General features: G+C 41.0%; 1 protein-coding gene across 4 annotated transcripts in view; it reads left to right on the forward strand.

Annotated features, from left to right (window-relative positions):
• Nucleotides 1–12,816, forward strand: part of LOC139444969 (neuroglian-like) — a 52,333-nt gene that overhangs the window by 2,980 nt on the left and 36,537 nt on the right. For all 4 annotated transcript variants that reach the window (XM_071226004.1, XM_071226006.1, XM_071226005.1 and 1 more), the window contains exons 3-7: nt 944–1,049; nt 4,409–4,779; nt 11,944–12,072; nt 12,189–12,291; nt 12,572–12,762. In XM_071226004.1, coding sequence (XP_071082105.1) covers nt 944–1,049; nt 4,409–4,779; nt 11,944–12,072; nt 12,189–12,291; nt 12,572–12,762 — 900 coding nt within the window. The remainder of the gene's footprint in view (nt 1–943; nt 1,050–4,408; nt 4,780–11,943; nt 12,073–12,188; nt 12,292–12,571; nt 12,763–12,816) is intronic.

Consider the following 12,816-nt stretch of genomic DNA (forward strand, 5'->3'; position numbering starts at 1 on the left):
CCCTCATGACATCTTCCCGAAGCAAGAGAGCTAACTGACTATAAAAGTCCAGTTTCCACCCTTGCCGGACTAGGCTGGGATTATGGAGGTACATTTTGGCTGGACTAACCAGTCTATGCATAGTCGAATCAAAATCGCGCATCGAAATCCAGTTGGTAAACTGCCATGCAGAGTTCGGTCGATTGCAGGATTAGCAAAGCATGTGCATCGCCAACTCATTGTCAACAGATATTTTCCAAATCTTTTCAAGTTTTTAATCAAGGTGCTCCTGGATTTGATGTACTTCGCGAAGTAAGAACCGTTTTATCTCAAAATTGATCTTGATGGTCGATCAGATCATCTTGACTGGGTGCCACCATTTTGTTTGAAGCAAATGCATGTGATACGAGAGGTGGAATCTGATTGGTCCATATGGGAGAGGCATAGAATGGACATAACTCGTAATAGCCACTGGTGGCACTACAATCGAGCCCAGGAATTCCAGCCAAGTTCGGCAAGGGTGAAAACTGGACTTGTAAAGTCAGTTAACTCTCTTGCCTCATGAAGATGCCCTCATGATGACTTAGATGCACTATACTCATGATGTACAGTGAACATATTAAATCAGATAACATGGTGGGTGTATACATGAACACAATAACAAAATATATCTGAATTTGAATATATTGAAGATTATCTATCATATACGTACATTAACAATGATTATGTGCATGTCACAGTAGATTTGTCGCAGCATATGCACAGAATTCTCATCAGGTTGTCCACATGCTATTTGTGTGTGATTCCAGCAGCCCCATTGTTAGTGTGTGGCTATCGACTATATTCTCTTGCTGGGAGCGAAAGAAATTTATTTAATCCCATAAATATGAACGGTGGGCATTTCTAGAGTAATTGACAGAAGTAAATTTATCAGTTGTCATGGAGATATGTTTATTTGTTTCAGTAACACGGCCACCAGGAGTCTACATTCAGCCAAGATATGATGTGTTCTTCAAAGCCGGGGAAACTGTGGAGATGCCATGTGTTGCTGAAGGCATACCCAACCCCAGGTACAACACTCATGTGCTGTGTTCATGTACTAAGGACATATATATATATTAACTTTTAAGTAGGTAGCCTTTTTCTTCTTTTAACATGAATCTGGCCATCACAATGGAACTTTGTATGATGAATACCCTATTTTCTGGAGTATAGTGCGTAGAAGGGGATGCACATTATAGGGGATGCACATCGCGTACTAATGCGTTTTGATATTTTTTTCCCCAACAGAAAGACATAACTGTGAGCACGTAACACCGGAAATACCATGTCAACATATCCATACTGAAGTACGCAAATTAATCATGTAATTACACAGGCTGGCTATGAAAAGTGTTCTTTATATATCTGGACTTATGTGTGTAACTTATTTCATCAATTTTATTAAAAATTCCTTTTACTATTGTTTTAGTTAATTTCGGCAAAATCTTGCAACCACGGTCAGATTACCGCTATTGATGCCTTGAAACGAACTTTAGTTGACAGAGAATGGATACATATATCATAAATGACATACTTTGACTCGTTAAAATTCAAATTTGTTATAGTTTGACAATTCTATGTCAACACATAGTTCTCGCGATCACGTGCATGGGAGCCTCGAGGGTGACAGGTCCAACTGGTTCCATGTGAAAAATCATAACCGGCAATAGCGATAAGCTGCTTCGCTAAGTGTTATATATATTTTAAAAATTTAGTAAAAGCTGTAACTAAACTTACAAGATATTGGAATATATTATTCCTGATAAAAAAATAGCTTCAGATACAATTTTTGCTGATCCTTGCATTAAAATCCTGTAAAGTTATATCATTGGGTGTGACTTGACCGAACCACCGGTAGATTTCAAAAAAACTTAGACTTCATGAACTTAGTTTACGAGAAAATACACAAGGTAATCTTAATCCCTGGATGTAAAACAATATCTAGCAGAATGAAAAATACAATTTAAATGGTAAATCAACATGTCTGGTGATTATTTATCCCAAATTTCAAATTTGTACTGATCAAGTTTCTCCTCACCCGTTCGTTGACGAGAATTCGCTGAAGGGGTACAGTGTAATTTTTTCTGTGCATCATATTGGAATTTTTTATTTTCCCAAAAAACTGAATCTGCTATAGGGAGGTGCACATTATACTTGGGTGCGCACTATACTCAAGAAAATATAGTATCATGTTTGCCAAGTGGCCTCACTACGTTGTCTGTGGAGAGTTAAGTTCCTCAACCTTGTCAGGATCTGGTGGCCAAGTGGCCTCACTACGCTGTCTGTGGAGAGTTGCGTTCCTCAGCGTTGTCAGGATTTGGTGGCCAAGTGTCCTCACTACGCTGTCTATTTAAGAATTGACCTTCACTTTGTGTGAGTTCATTGGAGTATGAACCTTCATAGAGTGAGGGCCAAACTGTATGAACGTTGGAGCTTGCGACAATGTTCATACAATGTTTGGCCCTCACTCTATGAAGGTTCATACTCCAATGAACTCACACAAAGTGAAGGTCAATTCTTATAATTATTTTATCACAATTTCTTACCTCAAAAGATGTAGGCCTAGATCTAAACACAATTTTATTTAGTATGTGTGACTTCATGTTTACACTGACAGCCATACAACAACCAGCTACATCGCGGAGTAAAATAGTTCCTCAAAAGAGAGGTGACATGGGCGTATGGATGCACAACTTGCTCTCCAGAAACATCTTACGCAGCACATGTGTTCAAATCATATCCTCATTAGATGAGAAAGGTCTGTAAAGAACTACCTCAGTAAGTCAGTCACAATGACAGCGCGTCGTAATCCATTTACATCAAGTACAAGACGTCAAAATGGCCGACACGATAAACGTGACTGGAGAGATTTCCGAAGTTGTTGATGAACCTTTGGCGGTTACATGTGTTAGTCATCACTGATCAACTGGCCGATCATTGGAAGGTGAATAAAGATGCGTCAAACAGACACAAAGGTAAATTCATAGATTGATGGAGACGGTCAATGTCAGCTTAGGCGATACTACGATAGTTTAGATGTGCATTTCTTCGTTTGTTCATTAGGATGGGCCGTAGCGAGGATATTTGTGAACAATCATGCAGTCACGCTCTCTGACATTTCTCAAAGTATACTGAAAAGCTGAAACCAAGAATAAAGGTTCTAAATGATCAGAAAGAACGCTTATGCATGTTTTCGTGCTAGGGAATTCCCAGGGGTTTCCCCAGGAATGTGGAAGTAGTCCGTCAGTGTTTACGTCAATTCAAGAACACGGTCTCGTGAAAAACGTATGAACGTCAAATTGTGTCGTTCATACACTTATGAATGTCAATTTCGCGGTCATGTGACTGACCTCTCGTCCAATGGAAAAGCCTTATATCGTGATAACTTCAAATTAAAAAATTATCGAGAGTTACGTTCCTCAGCCTTGTGAGGATCTGGTGGCCAAGTGGCCTCACTACGCTGTCTGTGGAGAGTTATGTTCCTCAGCGTTGTCAGGATTTGGTGGCCAAGTGGCCTCACTACGCTGTCTGTGGAGAGTTGCGTTCCTCGGCCTTGTCAGGTACAGCTGGCCAAATGGCCTCACTATGCTGTCTGAGGAGAGTTACGTTCCTCAGCCTCGTCAGGATCTGGTGGCCAAGTGGCCTGACTACGCTGTCTGTGGAGAGTTACGTTCCTTGGCCTTGTCAGGATCTGGTGGCCAAGTGGCCTGACTACGCTGTCTGTGGAGAGTTACCTTCCTTGGCCTTGTCAGGATCTGGTGGCCAAGTGGACTCACTAGACTGTGGAGAGTTATTTTCCCTCAGCCTTATCAGGTGCAGCTGTCTGTGGAGAGTTATGCTCCCCAGCCTTGTCAGGATCTGGTGGCCAAGTGGACTCACTAGGCTGTGGAGAGTTACGTTCCTTAGCCTCTTCAGGTACAAGTGGTCATTGGATGGAATGCCATTACAAGAGCACCACTATTACAATCCCTGCTACTGTCAGCATCAATAGTCATATGTTTCCCGATTGTATAACATGTCAACATACGACTTGAATCATTTTCAATCTTCCTTCGATATGAACCATCAGCAACTGAAATCAAGTCCTCTGCAGCTCACAGTAACTCCGCTAGGCTGGGGAAGTACCACACATGAGAGTAGAACAGTCTGAAGAATTCCAATTTTTATTCAGATGATTATATAAATGCAACATTTGAAACATTATGTGTTACCATCCATATTGCAATGCAGAAGCAACAACAAATCCTGTTCTATTCAGTGATTTTAATGATCTAAGTTAATTAACATTGTTGTTATCAAACATTAAATCATGACAAACTGATGTAACCATTGATAACTACAGTAGTTATGTAAAAGAGGATCCCATTATTTAATCTGTTTTTACCAGGTACACATGGCAAAAGAATGGAATTGATTTCAACCCAAGTGGTAATGATGACCGAATGGTCCAGCTTGCCAATGTTGGAACCATCGTCATCAACAGACCAGAAGACAAAGATGAGGGGATTTTCCAGTGTTTTGCTGAGAATGATTATGGCAAGTCAGCAACCATAAACATTAACCTGCGTGAAGCAAAGCTGAAAGAGTTTGATGTGGAAGACGACCTGACATTCTCACCATATTTGGGGGAGTCTCAGACCTTGAACTGTGTGGCCCCAGAGAGTATTCCCCCTCCGGAGGTGTACTGGGTCATCAAGGAGCAGTATGGCGGCTTTACACCCATCAACTTCGATGCCAGAGTCACCATGGATCATGAGTGTGAGTATTGTGTGGACAGACATTCAAACATCAATGGACATAGAGTAGGAACAAAAAAATCCATGCTTGTGATAAGTGACCGCAAAATTGGAAAGATTCCAAAATTTCCATTTCAGTGGCTTCTGACTGCTAGAGTAAAGGTACCTTGGTTGCTGACTGTGGCTGTGGCCTGGCTGACCATCGGCTCTGTCAAGTGGCTTATCATTGCTTTGTTTCCTAGTTTCTTATTAGGGCTCCAAGCTGAAAAGGCTGTAGGACCCTATTGTAATCCATCCTCCCGAGACAAGAGAGTTAACTGACTTAAAAAGTCCAGTTTCCACACTTGCCGAACTAGGCTGGAATTCCTGGGCTCGATCGTAGCGCCACCAATGGCTATTACGAGTTATGTCCTTTCTATGCCTCTCCTATTGACCAATCAGATTCAACCTCTTGTATCACTTGCATTTGCTTCAAACAAAATGGTTGCGCCCAGTCAAGATGATCTGATCGATAATCAAGATCTATATTGTGATAAAATGAGTCTTACATTACGAAGCGCATCAAATCATGTGAGCACCTTGATTAAAAATATGAACAGATTTAGAAAATATCTGTTGACAACGAGTAAGCGGTGTACATGCTTTGCAAATCCTGCAGTCGACCAAAATCTGCATGACACCTTACGGCATGGATTTGGATTGGACTATGCATGAACTCGTTAGTCCAGCCAAAATGTAACTCCATAATACCAGCCTAGTTTGGCAAGGGTGGAAACTGGACGTTTATAGTCAGTTAACTCACTTGCCTGGGGAAGATGATTGTAATCATGAAGATCTTTATGATTATTATTATGCTGAATTTTGTTACAGAGATAGCAATATAATCACTGGCTGAATTTTGTAACAGAGATAGCAAAATAACCACTGGCTCGATTTTATTCAATTTTGTAGACAGTTGATTACTTGAGTACTAGTACTAGAGTATCCAAAAAAAATCCCAAGGCCATAGGCCCAGTGACCAAGGGCAGATTAACTAACATTAACTATATTTTGCCCTATTACTCCGCAACCGCTGTATTAATTACTATCAAATTTGTATGTGTCTGTTGCTTTAGGTGCTTGACATTTTTGTTCTTTGACTTTGTTCGTTGGTGACATGGTTTGGCAGCCATATTGGATTCAAGGTTTTCAGTGTGTTTTGGGTACATGTCTTCAAATCCATACTCTGCTGAATCTACTTAATGAAATCCTTCCAAAACTGTCTCCATGCAAAACACATCAAATGTTGATAGTCTTATGTACATGATGTAGATATATTTTTTTAGTTGCGGCCATATTGGGTTTGTATTTTAATCATTTTTTTCTCATACATTTTACTTTAGAGATAAGAACTTGGACAAGGCCTTCGCTGCATTCCGTTGTCCAGATCAGACAATCCAGTGATTGTCATCTCGAGCATCCGTCTACGTCTTGGGATATGATGACCTTTACCAACCATATCAGCGACCTTGACCAACCGGTCTCATTGATCTCTTACAGCCATAGTCACCTCGTATGGCGAGCTTGAGATACTGACGTCTCTTCTCTACTGGGATCTTCATGGATCCGGTCCACGTGCCTGCCAGTCATGAATCGTCTTACGATACTCTCCTATAAGAAATCACAATTACAAGGTTATGACAGATTTGAATCGTCACACAATCAACATCATCCTGAGGCTTGATATCATCACAGCTGATCTTTATCATCGACGCCCTCCTTTCAGCCTGATATTCCATTACAGGTTATGATGCTCGAGACAACGCGCTCCACCTATTCAGATTTGAATAGTCACACAGACAACATCATCCTGAGGCCTGATATCATCGCAGCCGACCTTTATCATCGACGCCCTCGAATTCAGCCTGATATTCCATATTAGTTAGCACGCCTTATCCATGGTCAACCTACACCATTCTAACAGACGATTCGATGGGGGAGTTCATCGGTCTTTCATCGATACAAACAGCAGATGTTCGATGTCTAAAGATGGTTTCAAGCGTCATACGAGGCTCACCTAGGTACTACACTGGTTTCGTCCCATATTCTACAAGGAACCACCTGCCTATACACCAGTGTTTTTCGATACTCGGGACACTGCTTGTGTGTAAGGAGTTTTTGACCACGTGATAGGAAAGACTGCTGTATTTCCTGTTTCTGCGCAAGGGTGAATTACACATCACGTCGAGATTGCTGTTTGTAAACAAGACTACCATGCTGACTTTGGTACAGGCTGATCTCATGCGAGCCATGCGAAGCATTTACAGTAGTAGTCAAAGACTATACGTACGGTCTGTCAAATCTTCACAATGCCTTTTGTCGTTGCATCGATACCGGAATGCACAGCACTTTTTCAGGTGCTTAGACGATGGAATCTATCGTCTCTTGACTAGTTCTACACGTCACCGATCAACCCGGCAGGACAAGTCATCCCTCACTTATTCAGGACTAGAGCTGGTGAATATCGACATTTTATTTCGGTATATGAGCCTAATATTCTCCACGTCCACTCAAGGCACGGGTTCTGCTACAATCGCTCTTCCACTTGGTCCCGATTACCCTGTTTCGTAGAATCAACCAACTGGTAAACTACATCTTCAGCCTCGTTTTTCTACTAGATACTAGATCACACGCACAACCGTCAAGACTTTACCATTGCTTTAGACATGTTAGAACACAATTTTTGTGTTATGTGTGCTTGAAAGTATGTTTGCATCTCCACATCAACAACTCGGAAGTTCAACGTTCTACGTATGGTAATAGCTATTAGACTTCGGACGACCTCTCCGCTACCCCATTCCAACCATCACCAGTCAACAGACAACAGCTGGGACTAACACAACTTGAAGGAGAACCACCCTTCTTGTAAATGGCGGTACACCACCCTTTGGAAATGCTTAGATCCATGACTATGTACACGAGTGACTAAACCAATTGCTGTTCGTCACATAGGATACCGTAATACATTTTTACCTGGACAAAGGGATTCAAGCCCCGATATAAACAATTACTAAGACTACAATTTTTACCCGGATATTATTAACTCAACTACGTTGGTTAATAAATAATCAGAAGTCCGACTTACAGCCATTCCAGGATCTCCATTCCTTGGGATTAAGTCTAATGAGCCAGACTAACATCCTAGTACCAGAACTCATTGAGGAGACACCTCTTGTGAAGGAGAGTGGAATCGATTGTGTACGCAGGAACTTGTTTACACAAGCCGGAATACAACAACCACCTGTTCATGGATGCCTCACTTCAAGGTCGGGGAGCTCACTTCAACTTGGAAGTAACATCGTGCCTATGGTCAGAAGCAGACAGCTCTGCCACATCAATTTTCTGGAATACGAGTCTGTAATCTGGGCCATATTTCTTTGGACCCCACAGACAAGAAACCAATGTCTGATGATCGGGACACTCATTTCAACTGTGGCATGCACCTTCAAGGCGCAATGAAATCTGAGACCCTCCTGCAGTTGACTTTTCACCTTTGGTAGACAAGCTCAACTTACAGATAAAGGCAAGACATACCGGGAGCGGCAAGTGGATTAGCTGACACCTTGTCCAGACCAGCCAGACTACCGCCAACAGAATGGAACTCCTATCTGGGGTGAGATTTAAGTCGTGACCGAGTAGGTGTCGCCTGGTTCATGGTTACGGGTCGTTCTTGGAACGACGTCCTGTGTGAAACCATGGAACACAGGATTCCCCGATGTCATGATGTATATCTCTTGGTAGCACAAAGAGGGTTTTTTGAAGCAACCCTTACACGAGTTTATCACTAATCCTTGTAAAATCCTTTGCATTTTCCTGATTAGTTCCAGCTTCCTCGTGAACGTCTCACGGTTGAAGTCCTTACAGGCTAGGGTATCTGCGCCCCACCATCTAACCGTGGGATAAATGCATAGTGTGAGACAGGATAAGTTAAAAAAATTGTAAATTTTCTAATAAATTGTATATTTATATACTTATCCTATCTCACACGCCAATGCCCACCCACCCATCCCCGCATCACAGTTACACCAGCCTGTATGCTCTAGATTGAGAATGAGGGTGCTGGATATGTCAGGTGATCAGGTCGCTAGGGTAGGTCCCACAGGATTTTAGTGGTGCATGAACCATGATCACAGTGATGTGTGGGATGTGTTTGGGTGAGTGGTGTTTTTGAAGCTTGAAACTTTGTTCTAGGACGTTTCCACACCAAGATCGAAGAATTAGAGGAAATGCATAGTGTGAGATAGGATAAGTATATAGATATACAATTTATTAGAAAATTTACAATTCTGAACATTTTAAGCATGAAATCGCGATCTCTATTAAAAATATGGAACTTCATGGATGCAAAGTGCTAGGTTACAAGCTGTGACAAAGATTTCTTATGCATATATTTTGGCATTTAAGACATCGAGAAATCGAGGCAACGAAAGCCGAGATGACATTTGACTTACATAACACGCGATTGCACGAAAAGATGGAAATAACAACTAAGATGTCAGTTTGGCAACTTTTAGATATATTTTTGTTGATTTTATTACTTTGTATAATATATTTAAAGGTCTGCTTGAAAGGTCTTTATTTTGCTGTTTGACATGTTCATTGAGGACCAGTTTTCAAAGTGTGTACGAGAATTGTATTTTCAATAACTTACGGGAAATAGTGAATAATTTTTTAATATATTGATAAAAAATGATAATATCAAATGGAATGCGTATTTTAGACATTGTGAAATGTGATATTGGGCCACCGATGCCCTGTCAGTATCTTGGGAAGCGCTACATGCTTACACATTCCAGCCACAGACACTAATACCAATGATTATTCAGAAAATCAGACAGACTAACAACCTATCACTGCTTTTGGTCGCGCCTTACTGGCTGGCACGGACTTGGCACCCAAAGCTTGTTGCACTAACAGGTACACCAACAGTAGAAATCCCAAAGTGGCTGAACTTTCTTCATCCTCACATGCAAGTTCATCAAAACCCAGACACTTACGAACCTCACTCATGGAACATATAATGTTCACCCTCACTAGAAGGGGATATTCAGACAGAGCAGCCAAGGCAGATTGCAGATCTATGAGGAATTTATACCATGAGAAATGCAAGAGCTTTGACCAGTTTGCAATCTATAAAGGTTTTATGGCTGCTAAAGCTGCCCTACCACAAGCAGCAAAATTCCTTTGTCACTTCCAAAGTACAAGGAATCTCAAAGGTTCAACATTAAGTACCTATCTTGTAGCGAATAGTTACGTGCTAACTATGCATATCAGAATCAAGCTCACCAAAGATCCAGAAATATTAGACTTGCTATGATCGTACAGACTTGAAGATAAACATAAGAATTTCAGAGCTCCAGCCTTGGATCTGAATGTGGTGCTTATTCACCTAACCAGGGAAGCACATGAACTCTTACAACAAGCTTATAAACCTATTCATTGGGATCTCTATTAAGCTAGAGAGTTCTTTCTATAGGCATTAAAACCTATTGTGAGGTTTTCTCAAAGTAAAACCTATTAAGAGGTTTTACTTTCAAAGTAAAACCTATTATGAGGTTTTATTTTCGTTCGGGAGGTTTTACTTTGAATGTAAAACCTCAAATCCTAGGTTTAACCAAGTAACTGAAAAAATGACGACAAGTAGCAATTCAAAATTTTAATTCAATTAAAATTGAATGTCATGTGTACAGTGAATGAAGACTGGGTAACAAAATGAAAGTTGTCGCTCATCTTTCCACTTCAGTCTCTGGTGAAAGGACGACAAGGTTTCAAAACACATGCTTTTAAACAAGTGCTTATCAATGCTGCACAATCTGCACGTGAAGTAACTGCTAGCCGTTTCGTCACAACTACCTCTATGTAACAGTTGGATTGTTTAAAGTCAAAAATCTTGTAAAGCAAAAATCACCTTTAAAATTGCAAATTTTCGTTTTGAAAAGTTTAAAAGAGGTGGAATACTGCAACACAAACATTTAGAAACCGAAGATTTCACTTTCATTTAAAAGTAAGTATTTTAGTTGTGTTTTGTTGTTGACACATCCAAGTGCTCTTGAACGCCTGGCAAGTCATCAAGGAAGCGCTATAATGAAGCGCCTCATTTATAGATGCTCGCTATAACATTTAATCAATTTAGACGGTTTATAAGTATGGAAAAACACTTTCCCTCATTTTTGGTAGACAGAGCATGCCCTGGGGGTCGGGAAAAAAACGCGTTTTTTCGCTCCCTTGGTTTTTCCCTCTCCCCAGGGCAAGCTCTGTCTACCAAAACCTTGTAAGCGTGTTTTCTCCAATACTGATTTTGACCATCTAATTCAGAAGACATTATTTCTCCCAGCCTTAGCCAAGGCAGCTAGAATGTCAGATAGTCATGCAATTAATTTGTCTTAGAGTGGATTTGACAATGGAGAGAATGCATTGGCCCATTTCAGCCTGAATCAAGTACCTGGTCAGGCAGACAGATAGTTTCATATTCCGCCACTTTCATCTGTCCTAGGATCCGAGAACACTGAGGATTTATCCCTATGTCCAGTATGCATTTACCTTTATGCTTCTACGTAAACAGATCAAGTTCCACTCGACAAAGTTTCAGAAGGAATATCTACAAATAATACCACAGAAATAATCAGAACCACTATTTACTTCTGGATGAGAGTAGTAATCCTCAGAGCCTACAGAGCGGCGGGGCTAGCCCCCTCCCCCCTTCGGCCTCAAACCCACATTTAGTGAGAATCATAGCATCTACATTAGTGCTTCATGGAAACTGTTCTATCCTTACGATTATGAAAGGCTGTTTCTGGAGATTGGATATGGTTTTCATTAGCCATTACCTCGGAGATTTTTCTACAGAAGCTGTGGCCGGAATTCACCAGTTTGGACCCTTAGTGGTGGCACAATTAACTATGCCTAACAGAAGATAGGCCTTACTACCAGAAAACTCACCCAGTATTCACATAGACTTATTGATGTCTGCTTAATGTTCCATAACCAACCACTGAAAGTCCATGTTCTCTGTTCGCCAGGTACACAGTTCAGGGGGTGTCCACTACCTTTTGGAAATGAGTAGAGATAAACAATAAGTAAGAGTTAGAATAAGTATAAAAAATATTTTTACCCCAAAATACATTTCGATATATTTCCTGTGTTTTAGCTCGTCTGCGTATCACCAATGTCAAGGCTATTGACAGTCAAGATGGAAAAGCCTATGCCTGTATGGCCATGAATGGAATTGTGCGTAAAAACACGCAGGGAGCGCGCCAGTTTATTACACCACGGGGATGTAAGTAGTTTCACATCTCTGGTGATTTCATGAATGATATAACCTTGATTTCCTGTGTCCAGTGTACATGGTATGAGGGCTTAGTCATTCTTATCTTTGTAATGTTTGGTTTGCAGCTTCAGAAGTTCAGAGACCAGTCACCTACATGTGGGCTTCCCCGACTGACCATTTCGGATTACGTGGGGATGAATTCAGGATCAAGTGTATATTTGCTGGAAAGTAAGTCAGGCCTCAACCATGTTTCAACAGTCCCCCATGAGCCAACAATGACTAGTGAAATGAGTGTCATGTACAAAATACATTCATGCATGTAGAAAAAAACTTGGTGTATGTCTTCTCTAGGTTCGGTACGGGCTTTGAAAAGCTTCTAATGTGTTTTAGGAAACCATTTTCAGCAAATGTGTCAGTATGATTGAATTGATATTAACAACATGATCAAGTTGAGTGTTTACACACAGTAGTATTGGAGAAGTATTGTTACTGATTTTTGCCATTTCAGTCCCACACCAGACGTGCACTGGGTGCGCCCTGATGGCAAACCTTTGCCCGACTACGCCAAGCAGAGTAGCTTTGGGCAGGAACTTGTGTTTTCAAGGTTGGAGTTTTCTGATGGAGGAGACTACGAGTGTTGGGCTACCAATGATCTGTCCCCTCAGAGAGTTCAGAGAACGATGTCCGTGAGAGTGGAGTGTAAGTAAACCATGTGTCCCAGACTTTAAAAAATATTTGTTTTAGACATTTGCT

The sequence above is a fragment of the Haliotis cracherodii genome, unplaced genomic scaffold (assembly GCF_022045235.1).
Source record: "Haliotis cracherodii isolate W230 unplaced genomic scaffold, xgHalCrac1.p SCAF_6, whole genome shotgun sequence".
In the NCBI taxonomy this organism is placed as follows: domain Eukaryota; kingdom Metazoa; phylum Mollusca; class Gastropoda; order Lepetellida; family Haliotidae; genus Haliotis; species Haliotis cracherodii.